Raw genomic sequence first — 24,249 nt, forward strand, 5'->3', positions numbered from 1 at the left:
TTTCTTCCAACCTGAAATTCACAGAAATCTTAAGGTAGATATAAAATGCTCCAAGGAGATGCCCCAGTCACCAAACATCTCTTCTTCCCCTTGAAATACTAGTTATCATTATTTTAGGGAAAATTCTGTCCCTGCATATGCAGTGAGAATAAAGAGAACCCTTCCTTCCACTTGTGACTGGTTCACATCTTGTGGCATGTTGGACCTGTACCTAGGTTACTTCTGGGGTCACTTCAGCTCTACTTTGAAGCATTTGGTTCTTAGATCAAAGCTGAACCATAACCACTGAACCAATCACCAGGGAAAGTGTCACCCTAAAAAGTCAAGTCCTTCAGAGCAGAGCATTTCCCCAGAAGCCAAAGCTCTCAGCACTGCATGAGGCATGTTTTAGTCAAAGCAGACTAGAGGGTTCTAATGATGTGATCTATGATGGAGGGTTTCCCATCAAAAGTTGGGATTCGATCATGTGAAGAATTCACAATGGCCATTCTCTTTGGCAAAAGGTAGATTTACTTAGGAAATGGGTTAGACAAAATGAAGGGATATGATAGACACCGGGAAGGATAAATATGAAATAGAGGGGGAGAACATATGAAAAGCAAGTTCCTCAGTGGACCTCACAATTAATCAGTTTAGCCCTTTTACAGATAGCAGGTAGAATTCATTCCCCAGAACATAAGTATCCCCAGAGGATTTTAGAAATATCAAGAGATTTATCCACAAACAGAAGGGATATTTCCATAAGAAACATACCTGAGAATGCATCCACCAAATAAAGAGGATCTTTGACTCGTCTAAGTCCACATATCAAAAGAAAAATGTGCAAATTATCTGCTCCTTGATTGATTTCTGCAACAGAATATTTGGAAAATTTAAAAAGAGCAACTCCCACACACACACACACATAAAACCACCAAATATAGGCACATAGTTATAGAAGGGAGATGACTCAATTGTTTTCACTGGTCCTCTCCAGTCTTTCACTTCTAGGTTGGATTTTCCTGGATCCATTTCTCTCTCAGTTTGTAAATCTGCTCTGTCTGGTGCACAGGTTGGTTCCCCCATGCTGGAGAAGATGGGGACCAGGGGAAGAAGGAAGAGGAAGAGGGGGAGAAGAACTGACCTATCATAATTGGCCTGAGTGCTAGACTAAGCAGTATGTGAAATGAATGTGGGACCAGGTGAGTTCAAACTTACATCTTGCAACTTACAACTTCCCTTTTATACCCTACCATAAATATGTTTTATTCATCATACAATCTTCATAAAACCATAGAGAGTACACCCAAGGCTGTGGTGTTTTCCTTGTTCTATTAGTCAAGGTTTATCCTGGTTTTCTTTTTCTTTTAAAAGATGCTCTGTTCACAAAATAAAATATGTTCAGTCCTTTTGACCTTCTTATCTCCAGTAAATAATCCTAGGAAATTTAGTTATCAGCTGTAGAACTGGCCTTGCTAAGTCCCCTAAGTCCTCCAAGCAATCTTGCCTTTCTTTGGTCTTCCAAAGGATTTATAGCTGGCTCCCCACATAAACCCTACTCATTTGTTTTTTGAAATACATGTTTATTTATAAATTTTATTTTTGCATCACATAAATTTTCCCCAAATCTCCTCATACCTTTTTTTTTTTTTTTTGGCTGAGGTAATTGGGGTTAAGTGACTTGTCCAGGCTCACACAGCTAGGAAGTGTTAAGTGTCTGAGGCCAGATTTGAACTCAGGTGCTCCTGACTTCAGGGCTCGTGCTCTATCCATTGCACCACCTAGCTGTCCCCCTATTATTTCTTAAAGACATTCAATTTTGAATTGCTTAGAGAAGTTTCATTTTTAAAAATCAGAAAAGCAAGAGATTTGTCCATCTAATCCTCAATTCTCACACAAAAAGGCACTCTATATTTTGTGAACAGGGCATAAAAAAATGTGCTTTGAATTCACTGCTAACCTCAGATGCATTTTTTCATAGGACAAGGCCTAGGCCTATGATTTCATTAATAGAGGGAATTCCCAGGGAATTTCACTGATAGGGGAAACTTCCTCTATCAAAGCAGGTCTGTACCTTCTACCTTAGAGAACTGTCCAATAAACCAAAAAACTAAGTGATTTACTCAGGATCACAAAGCTAGTATGTAGCAGAGATTTGCCTGACTTCAACCCCAGCTCTTTTTCCACTCTACCCTGCCACCCTTTTTTCATAATACCATGTTTAAAAATAATGGTCAGAATCCCAAGCAGGATCTCAGAAACCCACACACACCATAAAAGCACATGCCTAACCAAAGGAAATTTCTATAAGGAAATGTGTTCCAATTTAAGATACAAGGATATATCCTTTTGTTATGAGGGAAGGAACTCTCCCCAACCTCACCCCCTTTCTTATCCACCATCTCACTAAGGACACTGGAAATAGTTATTCTTCTTTTCTATTCTGGAAAGCCTGGAAAGTTGGGAGCTCCAGGCTGAAGAGCAGGGTGGAAACTATGATGAGTAAAGAGTTAGCTAGAATGGAAGAGAAAGGTTAGATAAAATGGGTCCTGAATCTAAGGGTTCTTCCTCATTCCACTGACATTTTCTAGCTGTTCCTTCTAGGGGACACAAAAGTTAGTCAAGTGCATTACCCAAGACAGCCCAAGCCCCACCCTTCTCATCCCTCTACGCATTTCAACAGACCTTTCTTCCTTCCTCCTTTTACCTCTGATAATTTACCCAGGACAGACCACCCTCTATCCCCTGTCACTTGCCCAAATTAAAAACCGGAACTAAGGAAATGAGAAATGGCGAGAAATGAAAAAGAGGAAATGCACAAACATCAAGAGAGGCAGAATGGGGTCTTGTTTTAAGAAGGGGAAATAAGTAGAGAAAAATCACTCTTCCCTTCTAGCAAAGTCTTTTATTTACTTGTATGACCTTGGTCACTCAAGTCTCTCTGGTCCCCAGTTTCCTCATCTTTAAAAGAAGAACCCAGACTCGATGACCTCTGGGGACCTTTTCAGATCTGTGATTGTAGAGTCAAAAAAGTACTGCTTGTTTACCTCTATAAAAGTACACAAATGTATTTACATACACAATCACACAAAAAGAAGGCAAAAATGTATTGAATGCTTCCATAAAAAATTCCGTTTCAGGCTCATGTTGTTGACATTTTTAATATAAACTAAATTAAAGCTTCAGATTTTTTAATTGGGATATCACAATGCTCCATAATTGGTCTTTAAAATATGTTAGAATGACCATTTTTTTTTTTTTTGGCCCTGAAACCAGAACAATCTCTTATCATTTCTCTCTGTGCAGAACTTAATTTTCCCTGTGCTCGTGATCCACAAAATAAATGGTCTCTTTGCTTTTTTGGTCTTCAGGGTGAATACATCTGCTTTGGAATTTAATCAAGGCTATTGAAACTTCTCTACACAAGCACAAAAGCTAAAAAAAAATTAATTCATAACCAGCTTTGCTGCTATTTTTTATTCAAATGTGAGGCTGAGATGAATTTCTTACAAAAGTCACCTTTTTGGGGGGAGGAAAAAAACTAAACTGTTCTCAGAGTACACAGTTGCTCTATTATGTAATGATGTTTCAACTGGGACCCTGAATTTGTCTCTATATTAAAATGACTGTAATGTACAAACAGTACTATGGCCCCCCAACTATGAGTGCCTTCAATATTGACAGAAAAATAGAACCCTAAAGAAAATTTTTATTCAGTTTAACAAAGTTAATTGTGTATCATTTGGATTTGGGGAATGAAAAAAAAAATCTCTCTAATAGGTAATAAAGATAGAAAACAATCTCCAAGGATACAAAAAGCAGAAAAGAATCTAAGCACTTCTTGGTCAATTTGGAGCAGTGCAGACCTATCAGTGTTTATGCAAAGAAAAATTTCAAGAAACAGTGGTGGCAGAATGAATAAATATTTCATATTATATAATATGTATTAAAATTAATGGAGTTGGCTATGTTACTAAGGAGAAAAAAAACTGAACACTTCTTCTTTCTCAGTCTACCCCCAACATCTTTATGAAGAAAATGAGGTACACAGGAAAGAATGTCCGAAAGAAATGAATCAAAGGAAATATGAGAAGGTTCTGCAGCACATGGATACTTTAATCTCAGACATGAGGACAGAGAAGAGAAATCTCCCTTTCTTGATGACAAGGAAGGTTTAACTGCTTGGCCCAATTAGGTCTAAAAACTCATGGCTGTATCCTGAGGCACGTCTGGCTGGCTGGTTAAGTGACATTCTGCTGTGTCCTACTCCTTAACCCCATCCAACCAATTGCAAAGCTTCTTGGACTACTTCTCCGCCACCCCCCACCTCCCACAAAAGGGATTTGTTAAGAGTTATAATATGGACCACCAGCTACTCCATACTTTACAGGTTTCCCAGTCCAGGCTGTGAGGCAGTTGGTGTGTTCTTTATTGGAAGAAAGAATTAAATGGATAATGAAAATGGACATCTGAATACGAACTGAAATTAGAAGAAAGGTTATCTGCCATTTTTTATCTTTTACTTAAAGGAATGGAAATGCAAATTGTAATGGTGATAATTTTTTTGTATTAAACTTAACATGCAGAAATTTTTTTTTGATTCAAACTGAGTATTCTCATCATACATCAGCAGCATTAACAGCGTTTTCAGGAAAATCAAGATAGTGGAGACGCCAAAGTATTTAAGTTTTCCTGACTTTGGCACCAATCCTTTCTTGGGTTTACAATTATAGCCTAAGATCTAATCCAACTTTAAAAAAACTCATTCATGTCATTTCTTTTTATTTAAAAAGTAAATAAAATAGCCTGTACTGAGAGACTGAATAACTTATCTGATCTTATTTCTTCAATTCATTTCAGACTATAATAAGATGTATTATTTTTCCTATGTGTATTTTTTTCATGTCTCAAACTTCCAATTCATCATTTATACAACTATAAATTTCTTTCACAGACTGCCATTTCTGGAGAATGATTATTTTTCTCTTCAAGAGAGTTTGTTAATCCTAAAGAATTTTATCAGCCTCCAAAGAATCTGACAGCTGAAAACATTCTTTTATACTTGGGTAGGTGGGGGTTCTAGATCATTTGATTTCTGAGTGATCATCAAATGATGAGTGTCATCGTTGCAAGTATTTTTAAGAGGCAAAAGATATTTAGCCTTGTTTTTTTTTTTTGTCTTTCTCATGTTTTTTCCCCTTTTGATCTGATTTTTCTTGCACAATATGATGAATATAGAAATATGTTTAGAAGAATTATACATGTTTAACTGCTATCAGATTGTTTGCTGTCTTAGGGAGAAGGAGAAAAATTTGGAACACAAGATGTTCCAAAGGTTAATGTTGAAAACTGTCTTTGCATGTATTTCAACAAATAAAATACTATTAAGAAAAAACATATTTAGTCAATTGTTGTTTTCAATATACTATACTGCCTCTTGGCACTGAACTTGGAATAAAAAGACTGGAATCTCAGTCCTGGCTCCACCAATATAGGGACAGATATAAGCAAGTCATTTGGCCTAAGTAGAGTTTCCTTTTCTTCAAAATATGAATGAATAATATTTATTTGTTTTATGAGCTTATGTATGGGGAAAGCAATTGGTAACCATAAAACATTAGCTACATGAGTATTTATGTAATTATTATTGACTCTCCACAAACCTCTTTGAACCTCAAAGGTTTCTCCCTGACTAGTGCCAAGTTTCCACTTCAGTTGCTATACCAGTATCTAATGATGCAATATTTATCAATTATGTGATCCAATTATATGTCGCAATGTTTTCTAACCACTTTTTTATCATCCTTCTCCTATGTAGATTTAGGGGAAAAAAAAAAAAAGAAAGAAAGAATGTCATCAGCCAAAAAAGTCTAGAATCTAAAATTAATCTCTGAATTACCAAAAAAAAAAAAAAAATTACAAAGATAAAACTACAGGTATACAATTTTCAAAGTCTAAGACCAGGGCCATACAAACTGGCCCCAAATCAAGTAAATGGGGAATGACTCAGAAGTCAGTTTCATAAATATAAACTGCAACCGATTTTTCCCCTGGAAGCCATCCCTAGCGTTTTCTATGGGTTTTTGATTCTGGAGAACTTGACATACTGTTACAAGGACACAAGAAACTTAGTGCACTCCAGGCAAAACATGTCGTTTTTACTGAGTTTGAAATAGAAAATGCATGGACTCGAGAATATATCCTAAATAGTGTCACCTTGGGAAACTGTAACAAGTCCTCATAACAACCACTTACTACCTAACAACAACCTGATTTTTAAGGAAAGAAAAATAATAGTGGAAAGTAGATTAGGAATGGGCCAACCTGGATTTGATTTCTGTCTCTTCCACTTATTATCTGAATACCTTGGGAGGCTAGGGGATACTGCAATGCTCAGAGCTCTGGCCTGATGTCAGGAAGACCTGAATTCAAATATAACTCAGACATGCACTAGATGTGTGACTCTGGGCAAGTCACTCCATCCTGTTTGCCTCACTTTCCTCATCTGTAAAATAAGCTGGAGAAGGTAATGACAAACCACTCTAGTATCCCTACCAAGAGAATCCCAAATGAGATCATGAAAATTTGGACATGACTGAAATGACAAAACAACTATACAAAACTTGATTTGTAGACTCATCTTCTATAGGGTCACTATAGGGTATCTTTGGGACAACGCAAGTAGCAGACAGCTTGACAGCGATAATATGTTCCTTACTCTGTTATCACATCTTTATTTTTCTTTTTTCTAGGTTGTTATGTCAAAACTTTTCAAGCCCCATAACTTGTAGATCATGAATATTCAGTCTAGTGACATTAAAAATACCATTTAAATTTTAAGGATAAAATTTCTTTAGAAGAATATGGGCAATAATTTTGTGATGATTCTTTAATTACAGGTTAGTTTTTTTTTTTTTTTTTTTAAATTGAGTTCAAAGGATTGTTTGCGGTCTGTATTTATACTGTGGGTATAGGTGGGTCAGTAGACAGAACACAAGACCTAGAGTCTGAATGACTCATCTTCCTGAGTATAAATTTTCACTAGCTGTATGATCCTGGACAAGTCACTTAATCCTGTTTGTCTCAGTTTCCTAATACATAAAATGAGCTAAAGAATGAAATGGAAAACCACTCCAGTATCTTTGCCAAGAAAACTTCAAAAACTTCTCCATGAAGTCATGAAGAGCTAAATACAATTGGACAGCTACAACGAATAAAACACCCTGGGCTAGATGGTGCAGTGGATCAAGTGCAGGGTCTAAAGTCGGGAAGACTAATTTTCCTGAGTTCAAATATAGCCTCAGACAGTGATTAATTGTGTGACTCTGGGCAAATCACTTAACCTGTTTGTCTCAGTTTCCTCACCTAAAATGAACTGAAGGAGGGAACAGCTTTTGCCAGGAAAACCCCAAATAGAATCACTAAGAGTCAGATACAACTAAAAACTGACTGAACAACAAACACTTGGGCGAGTCACTTATTCCCTTTCTGGGTCTCAGTTTAATTAGCTTATTCGGAGACCTCCAAGGTCTAGTTCTTTCTAGCTCTAAATCCATGAAACTATGAAAAATCATTTTTTTTTAAATATCAAGTTACTAAGGAGGTTACAACAATAACAATTAAACAAATTGACCTCCCAAAATGAAAAGTCAAGAAAAAACAAAACAAAACAAAAACAGAAGAGTAATCTATTTTACTACAATCCATTATAGTTCTTGGTGCTTTAAATCACCCCACCTAGCTAGGAGCCATCCTGAATTTATTTGCATCAGGTGTGTCTGAAATGAAAAAAAAAAAAAAAAAAAAAGACCACAACCAAACCAAAAAAAAAAAAAAAAAAAAAATCCATTAGGAAAATATAGAGCTGTTGCACCATGCATGATTTATAGGCACTCCAAAGGGAAATGTTCTAGGGAACATGTAATTAGTTTAATGTCTATAAATAGATCTTTTGATGAGCATAGCTAGTAAAAGTATCCCATGAGAATTCCTTGTTAGGGCACCTGACCTGCCTTATTGGTTCTTAATTTAATGGTAGTTACTGTGTTCCACACTGATAAGTAGGATCCATTTAGCACAAGCAAAGTGATTTCATCCTTAAATAAATATATTTGTTATCAATGTCATTTGCAGGAGGCATATGTATTTTATATCTTTATAGGCCAATAATTTTTTAAATAGTTTTCCTATGGAAGGAAAAAGGAAAACATGAGTCAAGTTAAAAGCTGGGAATATCATAAAATTGGAGACAGATGTTTAACGAATATACAATAAAAAAACATGACTCAAGGTCAAACACCCACTCTAATTATACTAAGTATTATTCTATTCTACTAGGTATTTCCCTTCATCTTCTGCCTTGACTTCTGGAATGTTAATATTTCTCTGGAATTCTGAGTGTAAGTACTTGCCCTAAAAATGGCCAACTTTCTCATAAGAGAAACTACAAATTTTGGACTTTTAATCACATCTACTATTTACTTTGTCCGGTGTTTAGCTGGAAGTGACATTCTTAAAGTACATGCATGTTACAGCCAGAAAGCTTCTCAATATTCCATAAGCTCAAGAATGATGGGGTACATGGAGACCACCATCACCAGAGTCTAAAACAGATCAGTGACTGATAATGTGAAAGTCATTTGGTTATAAAAATCACTAGCCAGAATAACTTTAAATCTTTTTTCAAACTATTACCAGGCAGGCTCAAATAGGATGATAATTCAGATAAGTTCCTCTTATCTAACATGTTTTGAATAAATCTGAAATTTTACTCTAATTGATGTTGAAGATCATGTTTTATCCAACATTATCATGAGAAAATATTTTCTAAAGAGCCTTTTAAATATCTTGGCTATTTTTAAAATTACTGAACAGTGATATTTGTGAGACAATCCACAGTAAAAATATAAGATTTGATGATGAATTATTCTATTCTGGGGAATAGCTAACTTCAAATGTGTTGCAATTGTATTCTAAAAACACATCACATTGATCAATTCTGAATGGGCATGTGAGGCTACACATCTACTGACATGCCAAAAAAACTAAGTACTGTTGGTACTTTGTAATGTTGACAGCAGAAGCTGCTGAAATTTGCGTAATTGATGAATGTTCTCTGAAATAATTTCTAATCAGAGGATCAGAGAATCCTAGATTTAGAACTGGAAGTAACCATAGGTTAATCCAGCTCAACCCTTTCATTTTAAAAACAAGAGAATAGAAGTTTCAAGTTGGGAAATAAAGGGGACTGGGATCTGAAATGAGCACTGCCCATAAATGAAGAATTTTTCTTATTGATATAATATTACATTCACATGGAGCATGTGATATAGGGTTCTGATGCTGAGGTGTGAAAACTGTTTAATTTGAAATGAATGCATTTATAATGGCTGCAGGCCCAGAAACAGAATTGACAATTTAACTTTTACCCTCATTAGGTTTTACCTTTTGACCATCTGGTATGAGTCCTGATTTGCAATCTCCGGAGTGGAAAATCTAGGGGTAGAGTGTGAGCATTAGCACGTAGGTGGAGTTTTATAACTCAGATTACATGTTTAAAGTCAAGTTTAAGGAGCAGCTGGATGGTGAAGTGAATAGGGTACCAGCCCTAGCATCAACAAGAACTAAGTTCAAACCCAGCATAATATACTTACTAACTAGGAGGTCCTGAACAAATTACAAGAATCCCAATTGCCTCAAAGGAAAAAAAAAAATGATACAAAGTCGAGTTTTACTTCTTGGCTGTGTTACCACACCTCTAAAACAACTGTGAAGTACACATAACCTAAATAAAATGTAATTGAGGATTATTGGCCATTAAAAAAAAAGCATTTATTGACAACTTTTTTTTTTTTTTTTTAATAAACACCTTGATTCTTTTCCCTTGTATTTCACTGTTAAGGCTCAGTTAGTACAGGAGAGAAAAGAGGCTGTCACTAAAAAAAGGGGAAAGAGGAAAAAAAGACCTGAAGGAAATTCTCCAAATGATTCCTCAGCCCTCAGGTTAGGAAGTGAAATCCAAAGGAATCAAAGGAGAGCAGGATTATTTCCAGTCTGGTTCTAATTGGGTGCTCCATGCCTGGAGAGAGCCCTCTGTCCATGAAGCACCAATTTCTTAGTTCCTCTCATATCTCTAAGAACTAGGTTTCCTTATCTCAGCCTCTGCCAGTAGCTTACAGTGCAGGAATGCTGATTTATTTACTCATAGGGATGTTGAGACAAATGCTATAAAAAAAGTTAATACATTACCTGTACTTTGTAGAAATGTGTTCCAATTAAAGATGACATTTGGTATTGTTGAAACTCCTAAGTCCAAGTGAGAGAGAGAAAAAAAAGACATTTCATTTGAATCAAGTTACCAATATATAATTAAACTTATCTTGCTTTGAATTTAAAATAACAAGAATAGTTCTTATATGGAAGCTATGCTATCTAAATACTTTACTGAATTCTCATTAATCCTTGCAACCATATATGAGAAACTGGTGAGCTCCCTGGACTCCACTTATTGATTTCTGCTTACGGGGTCTTACAAAGCCAAATTTCTAACATATCAAGCAAGATCCATGGAAAAATGAACTAATTGGTAAAAGTACTGCAGGATCAGAATGTTTGTGGCAGCCCTCTTTGTAGAGGCCAAAAACTGGAAATTGAATGGATGCCCATCAATTGGAGAATGGCTGAATTGTGGTATATGAATATTATGGAATATTGTTCTGTAAGAAATGACCAGCAGGTTGATTTCAGAAAGGCCTGGAGAGACTTACGTGAACTGATGCTGAGTGAAATGAGCAGGACCGGGAGGTCATTATATACTTTAACAACAATACTATATGATGATCAATTCTGATGGCCATGGCCATCTTTAACAATGAGATGAACCAAATCAGTTCCAAGAGAGCAGTAATGAATCAAACCAGCTACACCCAGCAAAAGAACTCTGGGAAATGATTATGAACCACTACATAGAATTCCCAATCCCTCTATTTTTGTCTGCCTGCATTTTTTATTTCCTTCACAGGCTAATTGTACACTATTTCAAAGTCCGATTCTTTTTGTACAGCAAAATAACTGTATGGACATGTATACATATATTATATTTAACTTAAACTTTAAAAAAAAAGTACTGCAGGATTAAGTAGAAGTGATAACAAGGGGAAATCCTTAGTTTAGATTATAAACTCCCAACTACAAGAGAGGTTTTGCTTGCCTCTTATGAAATTTCTAAATGTTCACTTATTTCTAGTAAACTTTAAAAGTTTCATGACCGTGAAGACTTGAGAAGTTATAAGCTACTCAAAGTTAATAGGCTAGATATAATTGACATCTATGGTATCTTTCATATCTCGGGAATTTAATGAAATGGTGTAAAAGCAAATTCAAGGCAGTCTTCTAATAATCTCCAATCCCCCAGAGTGACATGTGTTGTAGTTAATCCACTTTTTCTTTAATTCAAAATATTTACAATCAAGTCAGAAATTTGCAAAATGGTAAAGAAGGGTAGATCTTTCTGAACCTGGGGGTCTTCTTTCTGGCATTCCTAGATTTATCTCTTTGAGCAAGTCATATAATCTCTCTGTGCCTTGATTTCCTTCTCTGTCAATAAAGTTTAAAATATTTTCACCTGCCTTATAGAATTGTGAAGATCACAAAACAATGGATTTAGATGTTCTGGGTAAACTGTAAAAAAGCCATTATAAGATACTGCTGCTACAATTACTCAGAAAAAGTAAAAAGTGCAAATTTCAAAACCAGAGCTGAATTACATAAATTAATAATTCCCTAAATATGTCAACTTTTTTTTACACTTGAAAATCACATAAAATCCCAGTTTCTGAAGAGAATGCCATATTTTCTTCAATATTTCAAAAACTGATGATTTCATTTCTAAGGAAATGCAGATAGCAAACCTGTTTCATAGTCAAGTTTTGAGCATAGATATGACCAAAAAAACAAAAGTCACCTTGTAGCCAATGTAGGCTAATCTGGTCTTCAGGTGATAGAAGCATAGCCAGCAGCTGGGCCTATACTTGAGGCCTTTTCCATTTTAGTTTACCTTTCAGAGTTTGTGCTCAGCAAACTTAGTCTTCAAAAACTAAGGGTCAACTCCCAACATAAAGCATCAGAACATAGATTTGGTAAAAGGAGAAATCTCATTCAATTATGAGATCTTAAAGCTTGAAATTACTTATAGGGGTTATTTCTGCCCAGTGAGAAGAGAAAGAGGAACAATCTGAATCCCAGCAATTTAGGGTCTTAGAAATGGAAGAACCCCTAACAGTCATCATCCCCAACCTCATCAAGAAAGCAAACTGAGGCTCAGAGGAAGGGAAATGACTTGCCCTAGATCAGACCACTAGTCCTAACTAGAGCCACTATTAAAAATCAGATATTCCTCTCTCTCACAGTCCAGTGCTTTTTTTCAGTCATGCCCATGATTGTTCTGAAGTATTTTTCTAGTATGAGATTTAGATTAATCCACTCTGACCTTTCATCTGGTCTTTTTTTGTTACCAAAAATGTGTATGCATAAAATAGCTAACGAAGTCAAAAGACCCATTCTGGATCCATTAAACTGGACAAACATTGTCCTTGAACCATGACTTTGGAATGAGCTTTCAAACAGATCTCTCCAAAACTTATATGATGAAACTGTTATTTTTAATTTTTTTCAATTATTAAACATTTATATTTTTTTCCTCACTCTGGTGGGAGGAGTAGTCCCCTATTTAAAAATTACCACAATAAAACAAAAATTCCCATGAAAAATCTTCAATTTTTCATTGAAAATTGAAAATTTCAATTTTTTTTTTGATTTTTCAAAAAAAGTCTGCATGTTGAGTCTCACTTCTCAGTCAGAGGAGGGCAGCATTCCTCCCCTGAGGTTCTCTATAATCATGATTGAACATTGTGCTGATCAGAGTTCTTAAGGCTTTCAGAATTATTCATTTTCTCAGTTTTGGCATTCTATAGTATAAATCACTCTCCTGATTCTAGCCTATTTGTTATTAATGGAGGTTCTAAAATAACATTTCCAGGTAATTCTATTATCGGGTCCCTCGTTAAAAAAAACTGATAAATATGAGAAAAATGATGAAAATGCATCTAGTTGATAAAGTTTTAAACTATGATTCCATAGGGAATTATAAGCTTCATAATACCTATGAAATTTGATTGTTGTAGGAAAAAGAGACAAAGAGGAAAACAGGTTTTGACAATCAAGAGACGGAGTCACTAGAAGAACTACCTCTTGAATAGTAGGCCAATTCATTCTTAAAACTATACTCAACAAAAAACTTCAAAAGCAGATATAAATAAGAAAATAAATAAATGAATGCATGAAGATAAATATTAGATTAAATAAATAAAAAGAATGAAGATGAATAAATGAACAAATCAACACATAAATGAATGAATAAATAAATAGGTAAATAAACAAAGCAGATATTACCAAGTAGGATAAAATCAAAGAAAGAACATACCTTTTTATTTAAAAGTCCTTACCTTGATTTTGGACATAGATTTTACCCTTCGCATGTGACTTATAAAAAGAAAGGAAAAAGAAATTTCAGAAATATAATAAAGTAAACATTAACAGCCTATTCATAAAACACTTATCCAAAATCATCTATTCACTACTCAGACTTTTGACATTTGCCAAAGCAAAAAGCTTTCCTTATATTTTAATGAGTTTTGCCCATTAAAACAACACACACATACACACACACACACACACACACACACACACACACACGGCCAAAAGCAGAGTGAAAGGAATGACCTAAAATTAGATTTAATGCATGTTATAGCAGACACCAACCAATGTGATGATTTTGCACTTACTGGGCTAGTAGAAAAGTTAAATGAGCTTAGATATGCCAGAAACAAAGAACAACGATTTAACAATTCAGGTGAAGAGAAAAGTTTTCAAAGACAGCTTGGTTTGAGCTTCTTGCTTTATTGGCTAAGGATGGGGTTTACCTTTAGAAGTAGTGCTCCAAAAGGGAGAAAAAAAAAAAAAACCCAGACTTTTTCAATATGGTAAGAATCAAAGAGATCAAATTACCTAACATGAATGGCTCATGTATTGTTCATCAAATATACAGATTTACTATTCCTTTTGGGTAAAGATGATGGGATTCCTCAATTAGCTACTAGAAAGGGGAAAAAAATTTCATTTTTCAGATTGACTAATATGTCTATTTCAAAATGCTAGCATAAATTCCTATATAAGATCAAGTCTAAAACCAAAATGATAATTAACAGATAAGAATATGGAGAAATCACATTTTCAACTGCAGAAGACTCAGTTGATGTTAGGACTATGATCAGAGATTACATCTATATGATATCAAAACAGTCCCGTAAATTCAGTGAAAAAGCCAATCTGGATGTCTGAGTGACTGGTATCGCTAAATATGTAACTAAATGTCCAGAAGATGACTGATGGAATCAAACTACAGCAATATCTTGGTGTAACATAAATCTCAAGAGCCTTGCCTCTGGTGCCCCTAAAAAAGGGTCAACACTCCAGGAAATTGCCTGTAGAAGAATTAAATTTTAATTGATATCATGTATAAAATGGAAAGAGAAAAGAAATCATAAGAAGCCCACCTGTATAGGGGAGATAAGATAACCCTTGGCCACTTAATTAAGGGGCACTGCAGCCTACGGGATTGGGGTGAGAGGACTTGGAATAGCAGTATGTTCTTAAGTTCATCATCATTTTAGCATCCATTCATAAGTTCATCTCTACCAGTTGCCTCCCTGGATCACTAATCGGCTGGCAGAAATTTGGAAGAACACAGAATTGCATACCAAAATAACTATGTCCAGGAAAATATTCCTGAAGACATCAAAAGCACAATTTCCCTTAAATGTCATATATATGCAACAAGGACTTTTAAGGTTAAATGCTTCAATAATCTAGATGGTTCAAAATATATGTATTAAGCTATAATATTCCTGAAAAATAAAAGGAAAAAGTACTTGGGTGAAGGGAGCTGACAAAATTCTGTATTGTAATAGAAATTGAGATTCTCATTCACATTGCTAATCTTCAGTCCTAAAACAGACTTAAAAAGAAAATTAGAAGGCCTAAAAATTCCTTTATAAAGGAGGAAAAGACAGACAAGAGCTATGATTAGGGTTTCATCACTGTTTCTTATTGAGGCTATTCATGTCCACTGTGATCACTAGCATACAAACTTAAAATGCTCCTTTTAGAAAAATATTGCATACTTCAACCTACAAGAAAAAAAAATTCAGCACAGAAGCGGAACAAATTAATCTTTTGAAAAGTCTTTGGTATTTGTAACGTGAGCTTTTATAAATCAGAGTGTCTTTCACCAAAATCTGTTTTCTAATAAGGTAAAAATTGGGGTGGGAAAGAATCAAGTTTATTTAGGGTGCAGTGACACATAGTTTTTAACTTTAAAAAAAATAATGTATATCAAGAAATACTATTAAGGGGGAAAAAGAAGACTGTGGTTATTTTAATCTTCATAATGAAGGAAAAAAATTTATAAAACCTAGTAAAAAGTCAAAAGGATGATATTGATTTTTGAAAGATATTATATATTAAAATACCCTAGCTAGAGATTACTTCTCTGCTCATTTCATATTATCTCCTCACTTTTTTGAAATGATATAATTCTCTTTGTCCTAGTAAAAGATTCATTTAGCTGCTATGTTCTCTCATTAATGCAAAAACCATAAAGATGAGTATATTTCAAGTGCTTTTTCTCTGAAAGAAATTAAAATAACCTTCACCTATACTTTATGAGTCAATAAGAAGCTGTTGGTTAATTTGATACATTAAAAAAGATTAAAAGCCTTTTGAAAATAACTTATTTTAACATGTGCATGTGTAATTGAACAGAAAAGTGAAAGATTTTTTTGAATTACCTATGTTATTTATCCATTATGATTTATCACAAAATACTGGCATACATATATATGCTCATATAATTCTATCACCTCAAGGCAGTTTTTTTATAATATATTCTGCTGTTGAATAACAGAAACAAACATTAGAAAAATAATAACTTGAAAGCGCAGTGTACTTTGGACTCAAGATATAAAAAGTTATTTGTTTAATGAGCCAAATACTCTTTATCAAAGCCCTTATTTACCAAGTTTTTTAAAAGATAATTTAAAATGTTTTTTTTTCAAAGTGTGAAAGGGAATTTAAATGTGATCTTAGTAATAAGATCTCTATAAAAACTTGAAAAGAACCTGTAAATGGAGATGATATATAACATTCACATTTTTAAAAGGATATATGCAATTTTAGTAACTTTCCCAAAGGATTTAAATAAATGTGATTTTATTTTAAAAGCTTTTTAGCTTCTGATTACATTTTGACTTCAAGAGCCAAAACCCTTTAATAAATGGTGAAAATAAGTTTGATTTATTACCAAATATGTCTCCATCATAGAATTAAATAACTCACAAAAATAGTTCACATCTCTTGAGAAGATCTCTCTCTTCCCCCTCCCTAGACCCAACCACACATTTCCTTCTTCCCCTTTACCTGCCCACAAGCAGAGGAGAAATAAACATTCTCTCAACTCTACACTCAAGGCCAGATAACTAGCCAAAGAAAAATGTTTCCAAAAAAGGGAAAAACATATAGAAAGAGTAGTAGGATGAGAAGTAAATTCAATAATGGGATTTAAATAATGATTTGCTCTAATCCACAATGAAACAAACAGGTAGGTGGTTGTAACTCCAAAACAAGCTACAACCTCCATTAGAAACAAGGCAGTATTATGGTGATACATTACGCATGTTCCTGTATAATGGCAGAAAGATGAAGGTACATACACAGTGTCAAAGGAAAATTCCAGGGAAGTTTGTGGCTTTTAAAAAATCCAATTTGTAAGAGAATTACTCTAAATATGTCTCACAAGCCACTTTTGCTTATCCCTAGCTTGGCCTTTTGGGCCCAACTGAAACATTCTTTGTTCATCCCCAAGGTTATAGACCCAGATAAATAGGACGTATTTGCCAGTTAACATAACTCAGGAATTCATTACTCAATTTGGAACTTCAGATTTCCAGTGGTCTCATATGGAAAAAGAATACTTAGGACATTTTCACAGTTCCTCCAACCAAAGTCCTCTGAAAAGAGAATAATAATTTATTAAATAATTATTAAAGCAGAAGCTGCCTAAGATATAATCAATCCTTGAGGTTTTGCTTAAAAAGAAATTAGATACGGTGATGTAAAACCTGCCATTTCTGAAGACAAAAATGATGAAATCAACGTATATAAAAAGGAATTGGTACATGGTGGGCTGGGTATGTGCGGTTTTTACTGTTGTCTGAAATTTTGAGATAACCACATGACAGACAAAAAAAAAAACAGGCAGGGAAAGTAAATAAGAAGTTATTAGGTTCAACATGCTGGGAATCAGTTGTTAAAACAGCACATTTAGTTATGCTAGCACCAGTCACTGGGTTAACTTTCTAAGCTCACCTGTGGTGTGAACTGCTCATGTAACAGCCAATGAAACCTCTCTTGCTTTCTGCATATCAATTTCCAAAAGAATTTCTGATGAGTTTATGTACAAATGGAAAGTAAATTGCACATAATATATATTGCCTACAATAAGTACTGCAGAAAAAGCAATTTCTACCTAAGATACAGAAGGAAAGATAAATCGCCAAAGAAGGCTGGAAATGAGGCTAGTTTTAAAAAGAAATAAATAAAAATCATTAAATGTTCTGGCCCCAAAGAATGCATCTGAATACTAACCACTGAAAAATGATTTCCATTGTTTTGTAGTGCTTAAATGTTAGTTGATTTTTAACAGAAGAAATTGTTTAAAAAAAAATAACATTCATTCATTTGTTTTCCTCCTGTATTGGATTCCTATTTTACATAATGGCCTTGAAGTCCTTTTCCCCAAAAAAATAATTACTTCAAATCCCCAGGGCCAATGATTTGTGCTTAATGGTGAAAGTACAAATCAGACACAGAAAATCCAAATGGGGCAACTATATAAGAAGAGGGAATGAGCCTATAATAATTAATAACGAATTAGACAATATTTATATCATCTTCATCCCATTGGACTAGATCAGATGAAACTTATAAGCCGATAGACATCGAAACAACTTTAAGCCTATGTCAAGAGATCTAAGATTGTAGACTTGTGCTCTAAGAAACCTTTCTTTGGTGACCTGTATTGGAAGGGGTTTCAAGCAGACCAAATAATTTTTCCCCAAATAGGTGAATCAGTTATCAGAATTAGTCACAGTACTACAAAGTCAGAAATATAAAGCATATTATTTATAATAAGGAACACCTTCTCTACAGCAGAAATGCATCTATCCTCTTAATTGTAGTTTTATGAAATACTAATGGATTAAAATTTTGTAGTTCAATTTTTTCTTAAATCATACATTTATACTTATATATAATATTTAATAAGAATTATATATAAGAATATATATAAATTTATACAAGCTAAAAATGATGATGAAATATAGTAGTTACCTCTGTCAAAATCATATTATATGAACTGAATTTATCAAAAAATAAGTCTACTATGTAGCATCATGGCATTCATAATTTACCATTAAACACAATTTAAATACATTAAAAGTCTTACATTGAGATGCTGTCTACACAAATCTAAAAGATACTGAAAAGGGACCAGAAAAAAAAAATTGTCCATATTTAAATGTAGTTATATAAAAACCTATACATAAGCCATTATGACCTATATTTAAGCTACACATAGTCCCCTCTAAGACTAAATATAAAATAACATCTCTAGAGAGAGAATCACATTTATATAAACACATACACTTTTCCTCCTGATCAGGAGTGTATCCAAAGAAACATAAATTTCTTTTGTTTGGGATTTATTGGAATTAGCTGATTTTTATTGTGGTTTTGTAATAATTAGGGGATTACTTGATCCATTATGTAGCAACCAAATCCATTCACTAATATAAGCATTACAAAATTAAAATTATAGCAGATAATAGTGCAATTAAGAACCAAATTGTGATTACTCAAATACCACGTGATTGTTAAGAATGTAAAAAGAGAAGTAGGTTCTTTACAAAAATTATCTTTTAAAAAAAGTATAGACCTTATATTTTGGAGTTGGACTTCATGAACTTTTTGTTGCTGCATTATTCAGATTCTAAAGTAGTTTAAAAGTAAGCCACCTTCATGGATTCAACTATCACCTTTGTGTACATGACTCCAGTTTCTGAGCTCTGTCCTTAGTTAGACCTCTATCCTGAGCTCACCAAATGTCTACTTGAGATTTTTCCACCTGTGTCCTATTTGCACCATAAATTTAATAAATACAAAAGAGAAATTTTAATTCTATATGTTACTTCTCACACCAGCAGCATCCTTCCACCTCTCCCCATAAAAAAAAAGAAAAAAGAAAAAACTCAGTTATTCCTATTAGCTTCTCTATTTCTATTACACTACTGCTTTTTTAGTTAACTCATTTTCAAAAACCTCATGTTTAGTGCCTCTTCCGTCTTTCTATCACCTTCTCATGTGCAAAGAGTAACCAAATCTTGTCAATTGTGCCTTCCCAGTCACCAATTCTCATGGTGGCCTTAAGTCTCTCATGCTGAGACAAGAGCTGTTACTTCCCAACTTAGTCTTGATGCCAAAAAAAAAAAAAAAAAAAAAAAACTCTTGTTCCTTCAATACATTCTGAACAATTCTACAAAATTAATCCTCCTAAAACAGCATCTTAATCAAAAAACAGTTCTATATGTATGAGGTATTGCAGAAATGCAAATATATGGACTATGTCCATAATACAGATGGGAAAGACTCAGCTCTGGGATCTGTTTTGTCCTTTGATTTTAAAACTATTGTCATTCTTGATCATGATTAAGAAAAAGTGGAAACTGAAAATGGGTTTTATAAAAATGATGCATTCACAACTACTAAAAATGTAATGAAAATATCGAATAAAACTAACAAGTTTTTCTACATGCGACCTAAGTGGGGGGAATTTAGAGAAAGATAACCAGCATAATGAAGTCCTCAAGTTTGTGTCCAGGAGGGGAAGAGAATATGGGGAGGCAGCTGAAAGAACTGGCTTGGTTGGGCTGGAGAAAAAGATTCAGAGTGTATAAGAAAGCATTCTTCAAATATTAAAGGGGCAGTGGAAAAGACATTCGATGTATTTTGTCTGGACTCAAAATGCACCTACAAAGATCCAGGATGACAGAGGTAGACATTATCAGAAAGTAAATGGAAGTCTGACCATCAGGAAAAAACTTCCTAACAATTAGAGCTGTCCTAAAGTGGCCTCGACTGCCTTAGGAATTAATGAAGGAATTTCCTCTTCATGAGACAACTGTTCTAACAGAGGTTGGATATCCATTTGTTAGAAATGTTAACAATGGGAACTACTTTTAAAGTGTGTTTTGGACTAATATATTCTGAGAGCTTCCCAACTCTGAAATACTGAATCCCAGAATCTACATGGGATTTAACTTGCAGTGCAATCACTTCCTCAATTGAATTCTACTTTCTTTCTTTCCTCGTTATTTTTGGCAAGACAATTGAAGTGAAGTGACTTGTCCAGGGTCACATAGCTAGGAAGTGCTAAGTGTCTAAGGCTGGATATGAACTCAGGTCCTTCTGACTCTAGGGCCAGTACTCTATCCACTATACCATCTAGCTGCCCCACTATTTTCTTCTTTGTTTTTTTTTAACTCAAAAGAATTCTATCAGTTTAAATGGCCTAACTTTGGAAAAGGACATCTACTCTCCAAAAGTCTGCTGCTATCAGCAGATATGAAGTCAATGATCTTTACTTTACTAGGAATTTTAATATGGCCCTCCAATCAGTCAAGCACAAAGGAGGGGAGAAAAAGTTAATATTTGCCTTAAATGGTTGGTTAAGTTATTTTTGCTACTGAAAAAATCCATAAAGGTTCAAAGCAGCTACATAAAAGAAGAACATTAATAAATAAAAAACAAAATTCACTATATTGGTTGTTACAATCAGATGTAGTGGGGTGACATCTCTATGTACAAATGGGATATCTTTACAATATATATTTTTATTTCCATTTTGCCCAAGATTCCATTTGTACAACTATATATAATTAAAACATTATATATATATATAAATATATATATTTATATATATATATATAAAACTATATATAATAAAAACATTAAAACATACCCACTTAGTTAGTGCCATTTCCTTCATTGATTCCGTAAAAGCCACTGCAAATCTAAGAAAAGGGACAAAAGTTGTAGTGACAATTACTATGAAAACTTTTCCAAATGACTATGAAATAGCTTTTTAGTATAAAACATGTAAGAAAAAGCAAGAAGCTGACCAAAATCAAGCCCCTTCAAAAAGAGTTTTGCTAGAGAGAAAAAAAAGTTACCAAAGAATGCAATGCCTATTATTTTTCCTGCCTTTCTTCAAGTAAAATTCTGATCTCAGACCCAGGAAAATGCTATAAAATAAGACTGAGGAGGAAAGGAGAAAATAAGGCCCACTTCAACAGATTAAGGTTCAATAGGTTATAGTGATTTAAAAGTATATATTTCAGGGGTTTTAGATACAATCCTTATATCCTCAATAATAAATGCAATTAAATATAATCACAAATCAGCCATAAACACAAACCATTTCATTTGCAAAGGAAATGTCTAATTGCTTAACATATTACCTTTTTTGTACAAGATCTCCTATTTTCTTTCCTATTTCTATACTAGCATGTTGACATTGCTATTATTTTTTTACATGGTAATAATGGATACAGTGTTCTAATTCTGTCTCACACTATCACATTGTATAAGACTTTCCATGTCTTCTTAGGTTAAAAGAACATTAATATACATTTGGTTCAATTTCAGCCTGCTCATTCTGCTCCTTTGGTCTGCTTTTCTATTTTTTATTCAGTACCAGATAGGTTTCATTATCATATTTGAATAATATGATGACTTCTTCTCAGATTGACAGCCCAAAAAGTGGCCCTGGCAAATAGGAAATAAAAACTCAGTAGACAGTTCCTATTGTATTGCATAGATCTTGGGACAGATTTGTGGAAAAGTGAGGATAAGAACTGGACCCTTCAAAGGCCTACATGGCGGTGGGGAGCAATCTGCTCTAGTGGAGCTCACCTTAAAGCAACATGTAAGCTCCTGGGAGCAAGGCCAATTTTATTTTTTATTTTTGTCTTTGATCTCCTAACATCTCATAGAGAAAAGGTAATCAATAACACTTGTCGAATGGAGATGAATGAGAAAGAGGGGTCAAATCTCTGATCAAAGTCTCAAAGGTGCCTGCTTTCAGATCTGCTTAAATAATTTCTTCTTCCAAAATCCTTTTTTATCCCAAAGCTCCCCTTCATTTTTTCTTGCCATACTATAAAGTAAGTTATTAATATTGCTTTGACTTTATATGTCAATTAAAAAGCATCGACATTTTTATAATATTAACTTCATCTGGCCATTTGCAGAAGATATATCCCTAATTGTTTATTTCTTTTTGAATGTCAAAATTGGTTTAAAGTTGTATTTATAGAGTGCTTGTGTGTTTTAATGATTGAATATCTGATTTCATTTAGTCACTGTTGTAAATAATTGGGACAGCAAAATAGATAAGAGTGCTCTGGCAGTCCAAAAAGCCTTAGTTCAAAACTTGCCTCAAAGTAAATAAACAAGGGCAAATTCCCCTCTGCCTCCCCACTTCCCTAAGGCAAAAAGTTACAGGTGGATTTGGATATAACTTGGTGGAAGGAGTTTCTCCACCTGAGAAAATCACAGGCTCTCAACAGGTAAATAGGTCTCTCAATGATAATAACACCTTTGGCTGTAAATAAAGCATTTAAATTTTCTGCCTTTATGAATTTAACTAGAACTTAGCTATAGCAAAGAACAAGACATATAATTGTATACTTGAACAAAAATGTACATTCTCTTTTTCCCACTGTCTACTTAGTGGTTTAAACAAATCTAGCTTGTTCAATACTCTCATTAATTTTTTTTTTCCTGAGCTATATTCTGAGAGGGAGGTGCTAAAAATTAATTTTCTATTTCTTTTTTGCAAAATTGTGAGTATTTCCTTTATAAATTTAACTTCTAAATTATTTGCTTCAAGTATATCTAAAATTGATATGCATTCCTTTTTATTTGTGCTTTTCAAGATTCCCTTGTTTATCTCTCAGTACTTTCTGGTTTGATTTTGACTTTGCTATCTTCCAGAGAATTTCATATTTTCTAGAGCTAGAAGTAGTTTTCAACTAATTCTCTCTTTCAATAACATGCTGGGTATTTATCTTCCCAGAGACCATTGGATTCTACTCTTTTAAAACATTCTAAACTAAGTATCTCCATAGTACTATCACATTTTTCTATAATTTTCATCTTTAAAACTTGACCCCTCCCTAATTTAGAAGCTTTAACCAATGGTATTTATCATTCAGTGATTTACCTGACAATAACATAACTATTATAACTATAGCTATAGTTTTATATATGTATTGTATGTGTGTGTGTATGTACGTATATATATATATACGTACATACACACACACACACACACACACACACACCAAAAAGGTATATATAAATATATATTCTGTTACCATACAAAACTATATAACATAAATATATGACATCTATATATTTATATTCTATAACATCTAGGCAATTACAATTGAAAAATACAAATGTTCATGTTCTAAAGTACTTGACTCATGTTGTTTCTATAGCTAACTGAACTATACTTAATTTTTTTATTCCTTTCATGATTTTAAAAGTCTTGATTTTTATATTCAAAATGAATTCTTAGATTTGATGCAAAATTAACTCTAGAATCAAGACTTATGTTTGGTATGTAGTATAGTCACTGCCCAATTTCTTCTGTCATCTCTAGTTACTGAAGGAAAAACTCAAGAAAGTAAAGCAAAAAACTTGACTCCTAATTGATGTTTTTGATAAGTATCTTCTTTCTTAGAATTTGAAAGACATTTTTGGGAAAGGAAGAGGGAGTGCTGGATTTTAGTCCTGAAAACTCCCAATAAGTCTGAGTTAGTTGAATTCTGAGCTTTTCCTGTTTGTAAACAAACATTCATAGGATTCAGTGGATTCTTTTTATCCATGGAACATTGCTGCCTTTTGATAACTTTGAAAAATGTATCTATCAGTTTTTTTTTTCCCTCTTTCAGCAATTTCAGATACTCTTAATAAGTCTGAGGGTTCTTCACCAAATCTGTATCTGTCATTACAATTGGTTCCTGATCATTC

General features: G+C 33.8%; 1 protein-coding gene across 3 annotated transcripts in view; it reads right to left on the bottom strand.

Annotated features, from left to right (window-relative positions):
- Positions 1-24,249, bottom strand: part of GLT1D1 (glycosyltransferase 1 domain containing 1) — a 113,271-nt gene that overhangs the window by 62,233 nt on the left and 26,789 nt on the right. For 2 of the 3 annotated variants that reach the window (XM_051972612.1, XM_051972614.1), the window contains exons 4-8: positions 21,170-21,221; positions 13,482-13,518; positions 10,228-10,284; positions 9,424-9,474; positions 754-849 (exon numbers count right to left, since the gene is read on the bottom strand). In XM_051972612.1, coding sequence (XP_051828572.1) covers positions 754-849; positions 9,424-9,474; positions 10,228-10,284; positions 13,482-13,518; positions 21,170-21,221 — 293 coding nt within the window. The remainder of the gene's footprint in view (positions 1-753; positions 850-9,423; positions 9,475-10,227; positions 10,285-13,481; positions 13,519-21,169; positions 21,222-24,249) is intronic. The other variant, XM_051972613.1, reaches the window with a different exon arrangement.

Source organism: Antechinus flavipes, chromosome 1, assembly GCF_016432865.1.
Source record: "Antechinus flavipes isolate AdamAnt ecotype Samford, QLD, Australia chromosome 1, AdamAnt_v2, whole genome shotgun sequence".
NCBI classification, from domain to species: Eukaryota; Metazoa; Chordata; class Mammalia; order Dasyuromorphia; family Dasyuridae; genus Antechinus; species Antechinus flavipes.